The sequence below is a fragment of the Salvelinus fontinalis genome, chromosome 18 (assembly GCF_029448725.1).
Source record: "Salvelinus fontinalis isolate EN_2023a chromosome 18, ASM2944872v1, whole genome shotgun sequence".
In the NCBI taxonomy this organism is placed as follows: domain Eukaryota; kingdom Metazoa; phylum Chordata; class Actinopteri; order Salmoniformes; family Salmonidae; genus Salvelinus; species Salvelinus fontinalis.
In genome coordinates, this window is record NC_074682.1 from 44983432 (window position 1) to 45002772 (window position 19341).

Genomic DNA, 19341 nt, shown 5'->3' on the forward strand with positions numbered 1-19341 from the left:
CATCACTGAGAGAGCAGGCCCTACATCTTAAGCAGAAAACAACATCAGCAATGCACTCACCAACTTTGGTTGTTTGTGTGACATGGACATGCTACAGCACATAAGGCACTGTACTGTTGGGCATAGGGAGCAAGGAGACACTGCCTGGGATCTGTCTGTTGATAAGCTGGAAGTGTTCATTTCAATACTTAATGTCCGTGGAGCATTTGGTGGAAAGAGTGTGTATATGGAACGTTTCTGGTCATGTATGGGATACCTTTCTTAAGAGAAATCCTGTTACGGGATCGCTTCAGAGAGATCATGTGTTACCTCCATTATGATGACAAAGAAACAAGAACACGAAGCCTCGAAACAGACAAATTTGCCATGGTATCCGACGTATAAATAATTTACTATTTTTAACTGCTGTCATTTTTACACTTAAATTTATTATAACGCCATTATTGCTGCTTTTGTGCTGATTTTCACTATTTATCCAATAAAATTACATTTCGGTGCTCATAATGATGTTTAGGCTCCTGATGTTTTTATCATTTGACCGTGTGACCATGCGTCTTACTGGCCACGCGTCTCACTGGCCACGCGTCTCACTGGCCACGCGTCTCACTGACCACGCATCTTACGGACCACGCGTCTCACTGACCACGCGTCTCACTGACCACGCGTCTTACTGACCACGCGTCTCACTGACCACGCGTCTTACTGACCACGCGTCTCACTGACCACGCGTCTCACTGGCCACGCGTCTCACTGGCCACGCGTCTCACTGGCCACTCGTCTTACTGGCCACGCATCTCACTGACCACGCGTCTTACTGACCACGCGTCTTACTGACCACGCGTCTTGGTGGTTTGGGTATTTGTTTTTACTGTGATGTTATAAAAAATAATTTGTTACCGTGTTTCAACACATATGCTTTTTGTTTCATAGTTGCACTCCACAAATAAAATTGATTGAACATTAGAATGTTTGTTTTTACATTTAGCCTACACTAACATAAACTAATGAAAATTAACATATGCTAATGTTATCTAAGATCTTCATAAACAACACCAAATGATTATTTTTGCGATAGCATTTATGAAATGTATTAATTACACTGTTAAATTGCTCATTAAGCTTGATGGGGGTTACCTCGAGGCCCAGCGGTTCTAGTATTAAAGGGATGAATAGAGAAAATGATAGACAAGAAGTGGCAAGAAAAAACAGAGGAAAGAATAGAGAACAAAAAGAGGGGTATATGACATGAGGAAAGAGGAGACTGTTATATTGAAAAAGTATAGACGAGGGAGGAGGTAAACAGAGAACGCAAGATGAGCAAAAACCAGAGGTTAGGTGAGGAGAGATGTAGTGAGATTAAATGTGAAAAGAATATGATACGATAAGGTGTTATACAATGCCACATAAGACAACCCTACATTACCCAACTCAACCCAACCCAACATTACTCAACTCCAACCAACTTAACATTACCCAACTCAACATTACCAAACCCAAGCCAGCATTACCAAGCCAAACCCAACAGTACCAAGCCAAACCCAACATTACCAATCCCAACCCAACATTACCAAACCCCAACCAACATTATCGAACCCAATGTTATCCAACCCAACATTATCCAACCAGACATTAACCAACCCAACATTACCCAACAATGTCAAAGAGAGAGCGGATACAGTAGACTACTTACGGTAACTTTGTGTTCTCCGGTGAGGTTGGGCCACTCACAGAGCAGCTGGCTCTCTGACAGGGTGAGGACACAGGGCGTGTCACCGATCAGCACCGTGTAGTTAAGACGAGAGTTACCAGGGGCTGCCGGGATCAGGTTCTTACCCTGAGAGAGAGAAACAGAGACAGACACACAACTGAAGGGAATGCATAGGTGAATAGGAACACATGTACACACACACACACACACACACACACACACTGTGTACACACAAGCACACCAGTTATAGCCTGAATTCAAAATTGATTAAATATATTTTTTTCTCACCGATCTACACACAATACCCTATAATGACAAAGCGAAAACACGTTTTTATACATTTTTGCTAATTTATTGAAAATGATCATACAGAAATATCTCATTTACATAAGTATTTACACACCTCAACAAATACTTTGTAGAAGCACCTTTGGCAGCGATTAGAGCTGTGTGTCTTTCTGGGTAAGTCTCTAAGAGCTTTCCACACCTGGATTGTGCAACATTTGTCCGTTATTATTTTCAGTATTCTTCAAGCTCTTTCAAATTGGTTGTTGATCATTGCTAGACAACCATTTTCAGGTCTTGGCAAATATTTTAAACCTGTTTGGGATTTGGGGCAGCATTTTCACGTTTGGATGAAAAGCGTGCCCAGAGAAAACTGCCTGCTACTCAGTCCCAGTTGCTAATATATGCATATTATTAGCAGATTTGGATAGAAAACACTCTGAAGTTTCTAAAACTGTTTGAATGATGTCTGTGAGTATAACAGAACTCATATGGCAGGCGAAAACCTGAGAAAAATCCAACCAGGAAGTGGGAAATCTGAGGTTTGTAGTTTTTCAACTCTTGGCCTATCCAGTACACAGTGTCAATGGGGCACTTCCTAAGGCTTCCACTAGATGTCAACAGTCTTTAGAACCTTGTTTGATGCTTCTACTGTGAGGTGAGGGCGAATGAGAGGGGATTGATTAAGGTCTCTCCCAGAGTGCCATGAGCTGACCATGCGTGTTCCCGTGAGAGTTAGCTTGAGTTCCATTGCATTTCTGAAGACAAAGGAATTCTCCGGTTGGAACATTATTGAAGATTTATGTTAAAAACATCCTAAAGATTGGTTCTATATATCGTTTGACATGTTTCTACGGACTGTAACGGAACTTGACTTTTCGTCTGCACCTAGTGATCGCGCGTCATGAATTTGGATTACAGGGCTAAACGCGCGAATAAAAAGGAGGTATTTGGACATAAAGATGAACTTTATCGAACAAATCAAACATTTATTGTGGAACTGGGATTCCTGGGAGTGCATTCTGATGAAGATCATTTTTATTTATTTATTTATTTCACCTTTATTTAACCAGGTAGGCAAATTGAGAACACGTTCTCATTTACAATTGCGACCTGGCCAAGATAAAGCAAAGCACTTCGACACATACAACAACACATAGTTACACATGGAGTAAAACAAACATACAGTCAATAATACAGTGAAAAATAAGTCTATATACAATATGAGCAAGTGAGGTGAGATAAGGGAGGTGAAGGCAAACAAAATATATAAATAAATAAAAATATAAAAAGGCCATGGTGGCGAAGTAAATACAATATAGCAAGTAAAAAAAAGTAAAAAAAGTAGAGATAGTAGAGATAGAAAAAAGTAGAGATAGAAATAATGGGGTGCAAAGGAGCAAAATAAATAAATAAATAAATACAGTAGGTAAAGAGGTAGTTGTTTGGGCTAAATTATAGATGGGCTATGTACAGGTGCAGTAATCTATGAGCTGCTCTGACAGCTGGTGCTTAAAGCTAGTGAGGGAGATAAGTGTTTCCAGTTTCAGAGATTTTTGTAGTTCGTTCCAGTCATTGGCAGCAGAGAACTGGAAGGAGAGGCGGCCAAAGGAAGAATTGGTTTTGGGGGTGACCAGAGAGATATACCTGCTGGAGCGTGTGCTACAGGTAGGTGCTGCTATGGTGACCAGCGAGCTGAGATAAGGGGGGACTTTACCTAGCAGGGTCTTGTAGATGACCTGGAGCCAGTGGGTTTGACGACGAGTATGAAGCGAGGGCCAGCCAACGAGAGTGTACAGGTCGCAGTGGTGGGTAGTATATGGGGCTTTGGTGACAAAACGGATGGCACTGTGATAGACTGCATCCAATTTATTGAGTAGGGTTTTGGAGGCTATTTTGTAAATGACATCACCGAAGTCAAGGATTGGTAGGATGGTCAGTTTTACAAGGGTATGTTTGGCAGCATGAGTGAAGGATGCTTTGTTGCGGAATAGGAAGCCAATTCTAGATTTAACTTTGGATTGGAGATGTTTGATGTGAGTCTGGAAGGAGAGTTTACAGTCTAACCAGACACCTAGGTATTTGTAGTTGTCCACATATTCTAAGTCAGAGCCGTCCAGAGTAGTGATGTTGGACAGGCGGGCAGGTGCAGGCAGCGATCGGTTGAAGAGCATGCATTTAGTTTTACTTGTATTTAAGAGCAAATGGAGGCCACGGAAGGAGAGTTGTATGGCATTGAAGCTCGCCTGGAGGGTTGTTAACACAGTGTCAAAAGAAGGGCCAGAAGTATACAGAATAGTGTCGTCTGCGTAGAGATGGATCAGAGAATCACCAGCAGCAAGAGCGACATCATTGATGTATACAGAGAAGAGAGTCGGTCCAAGAATTGAACCCTGTGGCACCCCCATAGAGACTGCCAGAGGCCCGGACAACAGACCCTCCGATTTGACACACTGAACTCGATCAGAGAAGTAGTTGGTGAACCAGGCGAGGCAATCATTAGAGAAACCAAGGCTGTCGAGTCTGCCGATGAGGATGTGGTGATTGACAGTCAAAAGCCTTGGCCAGGTCAATGAATACGGCTGCACAGTATTGTTTCCTATCGATGGCGGTTAAGATATCGTTTATGACCTTGAGCGTGGCTGAGGTGCACCCATGGCCAGCTCTGAAACCAGATTGCATAGTGGAGAAGGTATGGTGGGATTCGAAATGGTCGGTAATCTGTTTGTTGACTTGGCTTTCGAAGACCTTAGAAAGGCAGGGTAGGATAGATATAGGTCTGTAGCTGTTAGGGTCAAGAGTGTCCCCCCCTTTGAAGAGGGGGATAACCGCAGCTGCTTTCCAATCTTTGGGAATCTCAGACGACACGAAAGAGAGGTTAAAAAGGCTAGTAATAGGGGTGGCAACAATTTCAGCAGATAGTTTTAGAAAGAAAGGGTCCAGATTATCTAGCCTGGCTGATTTGTAAGGGTCCAGATTTTGCAGCTCTTTCAGAACATCAGCTGACTGTATTTGGGAGAAAGAGAAATGGGGAAGGCTTGGGCGAGTAGCAGAGGGGAGGGCAGTGCTGTTGACCGGGGTAGGGGCAGCCAGGTGGAAAGCATGGCCAGCCGTAGAAAAATGCTTATTGAAATTCTCAATTATAGTGGATTTGTCGGTGGTGACAGTGTTTCCTATCTTCAGTGCAGTTGGAAGCTGGGAGGAGGTGTTCTTATTCTCCATGGACTTTACAGTGTCCCAGAACTTTTTTGAATTTGTGTTGCAGGAAGCAAATTTCTGCTTGAAAAAGCTAGCCTTGGCTATTCTAACTGCCTGTGTATATTGGTTTCTAGCTTCCCTGAAAAGTTGCATATCACGGGGGCTGTTCATTTTTTATCCTGAAAAACTCCAGTCCTTAAAACTTCTTACGGCTGAGATCCCGTTAACAGGATCGACTTGACAACAGCCAGTGAAAGTCAGCCATTTTAAAGATAAACTTGTTGTTAATCTGTCACGCCCTGGCCATAGAGAGACTTTTATTCTCTATTTTGGTTAGGCCAGGGTGTGACTAGGGTGGGCATTCTAGTTTCTTTATTTCTATGTTTTCTGTTTCTATGTTTTGGCCGGGTATGGTTCTCAATCAGGGACAGCTGTCTATCGTTGTCTCTGATTGGGAATCATACTTAGGAAGCCTGTTTTGCCACCTTAGTTGTGTGTAGTTGTCTGTGTTAGTGGCCTGTATAGCCCTAGTCAGCTTCACGTTCGTTTTTTGTTGTTTCTTGTTTTTGTTGGCGACATTCATAATAAAAAGAAATGTACGCTCACAACGCTGCACCTTGGTCCGGTCATTTCCCTGACGACGTTCGTGACATAATCCCACCACAGTGTCCGATTTCAAAAAGGCTTTACGACGAAAGCACACCATCTGATTATGTTAGGTCAGTACCTAGTCACAGAAAAACACAGCCATTTTTCCAGCCAAAGAGAGTAGTCACAAAAAGCAGAAATAGAGATAAAATGAATCACTAACCTTTGATGATTTTCATCAGATGACTCATAGGACTTCATGTTACACAATACATGTAAGTTTTGTTCGATAAAGTTCATATTTATATCCAAAAATCTTAGTTTACATTGGCGCGTTATGTTCAGTAATGTTTTGCCTCCAAAACATCCAGTGATTTTGCAGAAAGCCACATCAATTTACAGAAATACTCAAAATAAACTTTGATAAAAGATACAAAGGTTTGACATGGAACTTTAGATAAACTTCTCCTTAATGCAACCGCTGTGTCAGAATGCAAAAAAACTTTACGGAAAAAGCACACCATGCAATAATCTGAGTACGGCGCTCAGACACAAAAACAAGCCATACAGGTACCCGCCATGTTGTGGAGTCAACAGAAGTCAGAAATAGCATTATAAATATTCACTTACCTTTGATGATCTTCATTAGAATGCACTCTCAGGAATCCCAGTTCCACAATAAATGTTTGTTTTGTTCGATAACGTCCAAAATGTATTTCCAAATACCTCCTTTTTTCCCCGCGCGTTTAGTTACAAAATCCAAATTGATTACGCGCAGGCCAGACGACAAGTAAAAAAAAATCCATTACAGTTCATAGTGACATGTCAAACGATGTATAAAATCAATCTTTAAGATGTTTTTAACATAAATCTTCAATAATGTTTCAACTGGAGAATTCCTGTCTGTAGAAATGTGATGGAATGCAGCTAACTCTCACGGGGCGCGCCTGAGTGAGCTCGTGGCACTCTGCCAGACCCCTGACTAGATCAGCTCTCATTTCCCCCTCCTTCACAGTAGAAGCATCAAACAAGGTTCCAAAGACTGTTGACATCTAGTAGAAGCCTTAGGAAGTGCAATATGACCTCATAGACACTGTATATTGGATAGGCAAACCGACAAACCTCAGATTTCCCACTTCCTGGTTGGATTTCTTCTCGGGTTTTTGCCTGCCATATGAGTTCTGTTATACTCACAGACATCATTCAAACAGTTTTAGAAACATCAGAGTGCTTTCTATCCAAATCTACTACTAATATGCATATCTTAGCTTCTGGGACTGAGTAGCAGGCAGTTTATTCTGGGCACCTTATTCATCCAAGCTACTCAATACTGCACCCAGCCATAAGAAGTTAACAATTACAAGCATACCCATTACATGATGCAGCCACCACTATGCTTGAAAATATGGAGAGTGGTACTCAGTAATTTGTTGCATTGGATTTTCTGCATTGCATTTTTTGCAGTATTACTTTAGATGCCTTGTTTCTAACAGGAGGCATGTTTTGGAATATTTGGATTCTGTACAGGCTTCCTTCTTTTCAGTCTGTCAATTAGGTTAGTATTGTGGAGTAACTACAATGTTGTTGACCCATCCTCCGTTTTCTCCTATCACAGACATTAAACTCTGTAACTGTTATAAAGTCACCATTGGTATCATGGTGAAATCCCTGAGCAGTGTCCTTCCTCTCCGGCAACTGAGTTAGGAAGTACATTTGTAGTGACAGCGTTTATTGATACACCATCCAAAGTGTAATTAATAACTCCACCATGCTGAAAGGGTTATTCAATATCTTCTTTATTTCTTCATATAATTTTTCCACCGTAGTCTCACCTTGAGGATGAGCGGGGAGCTGGGCTTGAGCTCCAGCAGCCCCGTGGAACTGAGCGGCTCGATCACAGGGTCTGGGTAGAAGCTGAACGTCTCGTTGACCACAAGCGTGGTGCGCACGTCATCCATGACGAAGCCGATCTCGTCGGGATTGCTGCCTGTCTCTGAGAAACCCTTCTCAGAGAAGGCCAGAGAGGGCGCCAGACACATCATCACAGTGTTGCTGAGCACTGTGCAGTTCTGATGAATGAGAAGAGAGAGGATGTTATATACATATATTAATTATGCACAGTACACTGACATGTAGTCTAAAGTGCATACACTGAGTGTACAAACATTAGGAACACCTTCCTAATATTGAGATGCACCCCCTTTTGCCCTCAGAAGTTTCAATTCGTTGGGGCATGGACTTTACAAGGTTTCAAAAGCATTCCACAGGGATGCTGGCCCATGTTGACTCCAATTTTATTTATTTATTTATTTATTTAACCTTTATTTAACCAGGTAGGCAAATTGAGAACACGTTCTCATTTACAATTGCGACCTGGCCAAGATAAAGCAAAGCAGTTCGACACATACAACAACACATAGTTACACATGGAGTAAAACAAACATATAGTCAATAATACAGTGAAAAAAAAAATAAGTCTATATACAATGTGAGCAAGTGAGGTGAGATAAGGGAGGTGAAGGCAAACAAAATATATAAATAAATAAAAATATAAAAGGCCATGGAGGCGAAGTGAGTACAACACAGCAAGTCAAATAGAAACTAAAAAAACACTGGAATGGTTGGTTTGCAGTGGAAGAAAGTGCAAAGTAGAGACAGAATTAATGGGGTGCAAAGGAGCAAAATAAATTAATAAATAAATACAGTAGGTAAAGAGGTAGTTGTTTGGGCTAAATTGTAGATGGGTTATGTACAGGTGCAGTAATCTATGAGCTGCTCTGACAGCTGGTGCTTAAAGCTAGTGAGGGAGATAGGTGTTTCCAGTTTCAGAGATTTTTGTAGTTCGTTCCAGTCATTGGCAGCAGAGAACTGGAAGGAGAGGCGTCCAAAGGAAGAATTGGTTTTGGGGGTGACTAGAGAGATATACCTGCTGGAGCGCGTGCTACAGGTAGGTGCTGCTATGGTGACCAGCGAGCTGAGATAAGGGGGGACTTTACCTAGCAGGGTCTTGTAGATGACCTGGAACCAGTGGGTTTGGCGACGAGTATGAAGCGAGGGCCAGCCAACGAGAGTGTACAGGTCGCAGTGGTGGGTAGTATATGGGGCTTTGGTGACAAAACGGATGGCACTGTGATAGACTGCATCCAATTTATTGAGTAGGGTTTTGGAGGCTATTTTGTAAATGACATCACCGAAGTCGAGGATTGGTAGGATGGTCAGTTTTACAAGGGTATGTTTGGCAGCATGAGTAAAGGATGCTTTGTTGCGGAATAGGAAGCCAATTCTAGATTTGACTTTGGATTGGAGATGTTTGATGTGAGTCTGGAAGGAGAGTTTACAGTCTAACCAGACACCTAGGTATTTGTAGTTGTCCACATATTCTAAGTCAGAGCCGTCCAAAGTAGTGATGTTGGACAGGCGGGCAGGAGCAGGCAGCGATCGGTTGAAGAGCATGCATTTGGTTTTACTTGTATTTAAGAGCAGTTGGAGGCCACGGAAGGAGAGTAGTATGGCATTGAAGCTCGCCTGGAGGGTTGTTAACACAGTGTCAAAAGAAGGGCCAGAAGTATACAGAATAGTGTCGTCTGCGTAGAGGTGGATCAGAGAATCACCAGCAGCAAGAGCGACATCATTGATGTAAACAGAGAAGAGAGTCGGTCCAAGAATTGAACCCTGTGGCACCCCCATAGAGACTGCCAGAGGCCCGGACAACAGACCCTCCGATTTGACACACTGAACTCGATCAGAGAAGTAGTTGGTGAACCAGGCGAGGCAATCATTAGAGAAACCAAGGCTGTCGAGTCTGCCGATGAGGATGTGGTGATTGACAGTCAAAAGCCTTGGCCAGGTCAATGAATACGGCTGCACAGTATTGTTTCCTATCGATGGCGGTTACGATATCGTTTATGACCTTGAGCGTGGCTGAGGTGCACCCATGACCAGCTCTGAAACCAGATTGCATAGCGGAGAAGGTGTGGTGGGATTCGAAATGGTCGGTAATCTGTTTGTTGACTTGGCTTTCGAAGACCTTAGAAAGGCAGGGTAGGATAGATATAGGTCTGTAGCAGTTAGGGTCAAGGGTGTCCCCCCCTTTGAAGAGGGGGATAACCGCAGCTGCTTTCCAATCTTTGGGGATCTCAGACGACACGAAAGAGAGGTTGAAGAGGCTAGTAATAGGGGTGGCAACAATTTCAGCAGATAGTTTTAGAAAGAAAGGGTCCAGATTATCTAGCCCGGCTGATTTGTAAGGGTCCAGATTTTGCAGCTCATTTAGAACATCAGCTGACTGTATTTGGGAGAAAGAGAAATGGGGAAGGCTTGGGCGAGTAGCAGAGGGGAGGGCAGTGCTGTTGTCCGGGGTAGGGGTAGCCAGGTGGAAAGCATGCCCAGCCGTAGAAAAATGCTTATTGAAATTCTCAATTATAGTGGATTTGTCGGTGGTGACAGTGTTTCCTATCTTCAGAGCGGTTGGAAGCTGGGAGGAGGTGTTCTTATTCTCCATGGACTTTACGGTGTCCCAGAACTTTTTTGAATTTGTGTTGCAGGAAGCAAGTTTCTGCTTGAAAAAGCTAGCCTTGGCTGTTCTAACTGCCTGTGTATATTGGTTTCTGGCTTCCCTGAAAAGTTGCATATCACAGGGGCTGTTCGATGCTAATGCAGAACGCCATAGGATGTTTTTCTGTTGGTTAAGGGCAGTCAGGTCAGGAGAGAACCAAGGGCTATATCTGTTCCTGGTTCTAAATTTCTTGAATGGGGCATGCATATTCAAGATGGTGAGGAAGGCATTTTTTAAAAATGACCAGGCATCCTCTACTGACGGGATGAGATCAATATCCTTCCAGGATACCCCGGCCAGGTCGATTAGAAAGGCCTGCTCGCTGAAGTGTTTCAGGGAGCGTTTGACAGTGATGAGTGGAGGTCGTTTGACCGCTGACCCATTACGGATGCAGGCAATGAGGCAGTGATCGCTGAGATCTTGGTTGAAAACAGCAGAGGTGTATTTGGAGGGCAAGTTTGTTAGGATGATATCTATGAGGGTACCCGTGTTTACGGAATTGGGGTGGTACCTGGTAGGTTCATTGATAATTTGTGTGAGATTGAGGGCATCAAGCTTAGATTGTAGGGTGGCTGGGGTGTTGAGCATGTTCAAATTTAGGTCGCCTAGCAGCACGAGCTCTGAAGATAGATGGGGGGCAATCAGTTCACATATAGTGTCCAGAGCACAGCTGGGGGCAGAGGGTGGTCTATAGCAGGCGGCAACAGTGAGAGACTTGTTTTTAGAGAGGTGGATTTTTAAAAGTAGAAGTTCAAATTGTTTGGGAACAGACCTGGATAGTATAACAGAACTCTGCAGGCAGTCTTTGCAGTAGATTGCAACACCGCCCCCTTTGGCCGTTCTATCTTGTCTGAAAATCTTGTAATTGGGGATGAAAATGTCTGAATTTTTGGTGGTCTTTCTAAGCCAGGATTCAGACACGGCTAAAACATCCGGGTTGGCAGAGTGTGCTAAAGCAGTGAACAAAACAAACTTAGGGAGGAGGCTTCTAATGTTAACATGCATGAAGCCAAGGCTATTACGGTTACAGAAGTCATCAAAAGAGAGCGCCTGGGGAATAGGAGTGGAGCCAGGTACTGCAGGGCCTGGATTCACCTCTACATCACCAGAGGAACAGAGGAGGAGTAGGATAAGGGTACGGCTAAAAGCTATGAGAATTGGTCGCCTAGAGCTACTAGAGCAGAGAGTAAAAGGAGGTTTCTGGGGGCGATAAAATAGTTTAAAGGAATAATGTACAGACAAAGGTATGGTAGGATGTGAATACAGTGGAGGTAAACCTAGGTATTGAGTGATGATGAGAGAGATATTGTCTCTAGAAACATCATTGAAACCAGGTGATGTCATCGCATATGTGGGTGGTGGAACTGAGAGGTTGGATATGGTATAGAGAGCAGGGCTAGAATCTCTACAGTGAAATAAGCCAATAAACACTAACCAGAACAGCAATGGACAAGGCATATTTACATTAAGGAGAGGCATGCTAATCGAGTGATCAATAAGGGTCCAGTGAGTAGAGGTTGGTTGGGGTCGTGGCGATCCAGACAGCTGGCCGGGTATATGGCTAACAGTAGCAGCATAGGATGGAGGTCTGTTTGTAGATACCTCGTGCGTTTCCGTCGGTAGGTTAGTGGGGTTCCGTGTAGTGGGGTTCCGTGTGGTAGAGGGGATCAATCCAAATTGGCAAAATAGATATAGTGACCCAAGGAAAAATATAAAATAAATAAATAATAATAATAATAATAGTTGTCCGATATACTTGTTCAAATAGCAGCCGATAAGACAGCTAACGATTAGCGGGCCTCAGATGAGCGTTCAGGTAACGTCGGGACGGAGGTGCCAGTTGGATAAATCCCTCGGGCAGATAACGTCGGCAGTCAGTCGCGGCAGTCAGTCGTGAAGGCCCGGTGGGGTTCCGTATCTGCAGCAGCAACAAAAGAAACGGGTCCGGATGGTGATGGAACTCCTCAGCTGGCTAGCTCCAGAATGATTTGAGTTTGCTCCGGGGTCGACGTAAGCCAATAGTCACACGGTTTGCAGCTAGCTAGCTGCGAAATCAAGGTGCAAGTGTCCAGAGCCTGCGGCTGGAATCCGGGGAAACTGAGAGAAAAAGAGTCCCGGAATGCTCCGGTCCGAGTCGCGTTGCACAAAAGTGCCGGTAGATTATCGAGCTAAAGGAATAGCTGATGACCACTAAACGTGGGCAGCTGAAACACCAACGCTAGCCAGCAAACCGGCTAATTTCGGGGCAGCTACAGATTAGCTTCTGGCTAGCTATCGGAGTAGCTTCTGGTTAGCTTTCAGGCTAGCTTCTGAATTAGCCCCTGGCTAGCTTCCACGATGGATTTTCAGATTGAGGTAAATAATACTTTTTGTAATTGGTGAAGCGGGTTGCAGGAAAGCTTTTGCAGGAAAGCTTTTGTAGTTGAGTTCTTGGATAATAAAATAAATAAAAGATATGCGAAGAAAGGTGTAAATATATATATATACAGGACACGACAATACGGAACAGAAAAAGACGTCTGAACTGCTAAGCCACCTTCCCACAGTTGTGTCAAGATGGCTGGTTGTCCATTGGTATAGGACCATTCTATGATACACACAGGAAACTGTTGAGTGTGAAAAACGCAGCAGGGTTGCAGTTCTTGACACACTCAAACAGATGTGCCTGGCACCGACTACTATACCCTGTTCAACATCACTTAAATATTTTGTCTTGCCCATTCACCCTCTAAATGTCATACATACACAATACATGTCTCAATGCTTAAAAATCCCTCTTTAACCTGTCTCCTCTCATTGATTGGTGGATTTAACAGGTATCTGGATTCACCTGGTCAGTCTATTTCATGGAACGAGCAGCTGTTCCTAACGTTTTGTACACTCAGTGTATAGCTTCCATAATGTAAACAAAATGTAAACAAAAAACATAAAACAAAAAGCTTAAAGGGGAAAAGAGAGAGAGGAGGATGGATATGTTCAATATGTACACTACACTGACATGGAAAACAAAGTGATAAATTCCACAATGTCAACAAACATATGTACAAAAAACATAACCAAACCAAAAAGCAGTTTAACGTCCGAGCTGAGTGAAAACGGTGGATAGGTTCATTATGGACACTGAATAAAATGTGAACAACGAACAGAAAACCAAGGGCTGAGTTACATCAATGGTGATATCATATCTTACGGTTTGCCCGTGGGCTAAATATTCTCCTCTCCTTCAATGCAGACGAAGACAACATGAGACAGTAAGGGGATATAAGGACAAGACAGCATGAGACGGTAAGGACATATAAAGACTCGACACCATGAGACAGCAAGGACATATAAAGACTGGACAACATGAGACAGTAAGGACATACAGAATAAAGACAACATGAGACAGTAAGGACATAAAGACTAGACAACATGAGACAATAAGGACATATAAAGACTAGACAACATGAGACAGTAAGGACATACAGAATAAAGACAACATGAGACAGTAAGGACATACAGAATAAAGACAACATGAGACAGTAAGGACATACAGAATAAAGACAACATGAGACAGTAATGACATATAAAGAGAACAAGAGACAGTAAGGACATACAGAATAAAGACAACATGAGACAGTAAGGACATACAGAATAAAGACAACATGAGACAGTAAGGACATACAGAATAAAGACAACATGAGACAGTAAGGACATATAAAGAGAACAAGAGACAGTAAGGACATTCAGAATAAAGACAACATGAGACAGTAAGGACATACAGAATAAAGACAACATGAGACAGTAAGGACATACAGAATAAAGACAACATGAGACAGTAATGACATATAAAGAGAACAAGAGACAGTAAGGACATACAGAATAAAGACAACATGAGACAGTAAGGACATACAGAATAAAGACAACATGAGACAGTAAGGACATACAGAATAAAGACAACATGAGACAGTAAGGACATACAGAATAAAGACAACATGAGACAGTAAGGACATACAGAATAAAGACAACATGAGACAGTAAGGACATATAAAGACTAGACAACATGAGACAGTAAGGACATACAGAATAAAGACAACATGAGACAGTAAGGACATATAAAGACTAGACAACATGAGACAGTAAGGACATACAGAATAAAGACAACATGAGACAGTAAGGACATATAAAGACTAGACAACATGAGACAGTAAGGACATACAGAATAAAGACAACATGAGACAGTAAGGACATACAGAATAAAGACAACATGAGACAGTAAGGACATACAGAATAAAGACAACATGAGACAGTAAGGACATATAAAGACTAGACAACATGAGACAGTAAGGACATACAGAATAAAGACAACATGAGACAGTAAGGACATACAGAATAAAGACAACATGAGACAGTAAGGACATATAAAGACTAGACAACATGAGACAGTAAGGACATACAGAATAAAGACAACATGAGACAGTAAGGACATACAGAATAAAGACAACATGAGACAGTAAGGACATACAGAATAAAGACAACATGAGACAGTAAGGACATTCAGAATAAAGACAACATGAGACAGTAAGGACATATAAAGAATAGACAACATGAGACAGTAAGGACATACAGAAGAAAGACAACATGAGACAGTAAGGACATACAGAATAAAGACAACATGAGACAGTAAGGACATATAAAGACTAGACAACATGAGACAGTAAGGACATACAGAATAAAGACAACATGAGACAGTAAGGACATATAAAGACTAGACAACATGAGACAGTAAGGACATACAGAATAAAGACAACATGAGACAGTAAGGACAAATAAAGACTAGACAACATGAGACAGTAAGGACATACAGAATAAAGACAACATGAGACAGTAAGGACATACAGAATAAAGACAACATGAGACAGTAAGGACATACAGAATAAAGACAACATGAGACAGTAAGCACATACAGAATAAAGACAACATGAGACAGTGATGACATATAAAGACAACATGAGACAGTAAGGACATACAGAATAAAGACAACATGAGACAGTAAGGACATACAGAATAAAGACAACATGAGACAGTAAGGACATATAAAGACTAGACAACATGAGACAGTAAGGACATACAGAATAAAGACAACATGAGACAGTAAGGACATACAGAATAAAGACAACATGAGACAGTAAGGACATATAAAGACTAGACAACATGAGACAGTAAGGACATACAGAATAAAGACAACATGAGACAGTAAGGACATACAGAATAAAGACAACATGAGACAGTAAGGACATACAGAATAAAGACAACATGAGACAGTAATGACATACAGAATAAAGACAACATGAGACAGTAAGGACATATAAAGACTAGACAACATGAGACAGTAAGGACATACAGAATAAAGACAACATGAGACAGTAAGCACATACAGAATAAAGACAACATGAGACAGTGATGACATAAAGACTAGACAATATGAGACAGTAAGGACATACAGAATAAAGACAACATGAGACAGTAAGAACATACAGAATAAAGACAACATGAGACAGTAAGAACATACAGAATAAAGACAACATGAGACAGTAATGACATATAAAGACAACATGAGACAGTAAGGACATACAGAATAAAGACAAGACAACATGAGACAGTAATGACATACAGAATAAAGACTAGACAACATGAGACAGTAATGACATATAAAGACTAGACAACATGAGACACCAAGGATATACAGTATAAAGACTAGACACCATGAGACAGTAATGACATACAGAATAAAGACAAGACAACATGAGACAGTAATGACATATAAAGACAACATGAGACAGTAAGGACATACAGAATAAAGACAAGACAAAATGAGACAGTAATGACATATAAAGACAACATGAGACAGTAAGGACATACAGAATAAAGACTAGACAAAATGAGACAGTAAGGACATACAGAATAAAGACAACATGAGACAGTGATGACATATAAAGACAATATGAGACAGTAAGGACATACAGAATAAAGACTAGACAAAATGAGACAGTAAGGACATACAGAATAAAGACAAGACAACATGAGACAGTAATGACATATAAAGACAACATGAGACAGTAAGAACATACAGAATAAAGACAAGACAACATGAGACAGTAATGACATATAAAGACAACATGAGAAAGTAAGAACATACAGAATAAAGACAAGACAACATGAGACAGTAAGAACATACAGAATAAAGACAAGACAACATGAGACACCAAGGACATACAGTATAAAGACAAGACAACATGAGACACCAAGGACATACAGAATAAAGACAAGACAAAATGAGACAGTAAGGACATACAGTATAAAGACAAGACAACATGAGATACCAAGGACATACAGAATATAGACAAGACAAAATGAGACAGTAATGACATACAGAATAAAGACAACATGAGAAAGTAATGACATATAAAGACAACATGAGACACCAAGGACATACAGTATAAAGACAAGACAACATGAGACACCAAGGACATACAGTATAAAGACAAGACAACATGAGACAGTAATGACATATAAAGACTAGACAACATGAGACACCAAGGATATACAGTATAAAGACTAGACACCATGAGACACCAAGGACATACAGTATAAAGACAAGACAACATGAGACAGTAATGACATACAGAATAAAGACTAGACAACATGAGACAGTAATGACATATAAAGACTAGACAACATGAGACACCAAGGATATACAGTATAAAGACTAGACACCATGAGACAGTAATGACATACAGAATAAAGACAAGACAACATGAGACAGTAATGACATATAAAGACAACATGAGACAGTAAGGACATACAGAATAAAGACAAGACAAAATGAGACAGTAATGACATATAAAGACAACATGAGACAGTAAGGACATACAGAATAAAGACTAGACAAAATGAGACAGTAAGGACATACAGAATAAAGACAAGACAACATGAGACAGTAATGACATATAAAGACAACATGAGACAGTAAGAACATACAGAATAAAGACAAGACAACATGAGACAGTAATGACATATAAAGACAACATGAGAAAGTAAGAACATACAGAATAAAGACAAGACAACATGAGACAGTAAGAACATACAGAATAAAGACAAGACAACATGAGACACCAAGGACATACAGTATAAAGACAAGACAACATGAGACACCAAGGACATACAGAATAAAGACAAGACAAAATGAGACAGTAAGGACATACAGTATAAAGACAAGACAACATGAGATACCAAGGACATACAGAATATAGACAAGACAAAATGAGACAGTAATGACATACAGAATAAAGACAACATGAGAAAGTAATGACATATAAAGACAACATGAGACACCAAGGACATACAGTATAAAGACAAGACAACATGAGACAGTAATGACATATAAAGACAACATGAGAAAGTAAGAACATACAGTATAAAGACAAGACAACATGAGACACCAAGGACATACAGAATAAAGACAAGACAAAATGAGACAGTAAGGACATACAGTATAAAGACAAGACAACATGAGATACCAAGGACATACAGAATATAGACAAGACAAAATGAGACAGTAATGACATACAGAATAAAGACAACATGAGAAAGTAATGACATATAAAGACAACATGAGAAAGTAAGAACATACAGTATAAAGACAAGACAACATGAGATACCAAGGACATACAGAATAAAGACAAGACAACATGAGACACCAAGGACATACAGTATAAAGACAAGACAACATGAGACACCAAGGACATACAGTATAAAGACAAGACAACATGAGACAGTAATGACATATAAAGACTAGACAACATGAGACACCAAGGATATACAGTATAAAGACTAGACACCATGAGACACCAAGGACATACAGTATAAAGACAAGACAACATGAGACAGTAATGACATACAGAATAAAGACTAGACAACATGAGACAGTAATGACATATAAAGACTAGACAACATGAGACACCAAGGATATACAGTATAAAGACTAGACACCATGAGACAGTAATGACATACAGAATAAAGACAAGACAACATGAGACAGTAATGACATATAAAGACAACATGAGACAGTAAGGACATACAGAATAAAGACAAGACAAAATGAGACAGTAATGACATATAAAGACAACATGAGACAGTAAGGACATACAGAATAAAGACAAGACAAAATGAGACAGTAAGGACATACAGAATAAAGACAACATGAGACAGTGATGACATATAAAGACAACATGAGACAAAGGACATACAGTATAAAGACTAGACAAAATGAGACAGTAAGGACATACAGAATAAAGACAAGACAACATGAGACAGTAATGACATATAAAGACAAGATGAGACAGTAAGAACATACAGAATAAAGACAAGACAACATGAGACACCAAGGACATACAGTATAAAGACAACATGAGACAGTAATGACATATAAAGACAACATGAGAAAGTAAGAACATACAGAATAAAGACAAGACAACATGAGACACCAAGGACATACAGTATAAAGACAAGACAACATGAGACACCAAGGACATACAGAATAAAGACAAGACAAAATGAGACAGTAAGGACATACAGTATAAAGACAAGACAACATGAGACACCAAGGACATACAGAATATAGACAAGACAAAATGAGACAGTAAGGACATACAGTATAAAGACAAGACAACATGAGACAGTAATGACATATAAAGACAACATGAGAAAGTAAGAACATACAGAATAAAGACAAGACAACATGAGACACCAAGGACATACAGTATAAAGACAAGACAACATGAGACACCAAGGACATACAGTATAAAGACAAGACAACATGAGACACCAAGGACATACAGTATAAAGACAAGACAACATGAGACAGTAATGACATATAAAGACAACATGAGACAAAGGACATACAGTATAAAGACAAGATAACATGAGACACCAAGGACATACAGTATAAAGACAAGATAACATGAGA

At 40.7% G+C, this 19341-nt stretch overlaps 1 protein-coding gene across 1 annotated transcript in view; it reads right to left on the bottom strand.

Moving 5' to 3' along the window:
• LOC129815622 (plexin-A1-like) overlaps positions 1–19341 on the bottom strand; it is a 474873-nt gene that overhangs the window by 64161 nt on the left and 391371 nt on the right. Inside the window, exons 18-19 of the mRNA XM_055869594.1 lie at positions 7612–7848; positions 1691–1834 (exon numbers count right to left, since the gene is read on the bottom strand). Of these exons, the coding sequence (XP_055725569.1) occupies positions 1691–1834; positions 7612–7848 (381 nt within the window). The remainder of the gene's footprint in view (positions 1–1690; positions 1835–7611; positions 7849–19341) is intronic.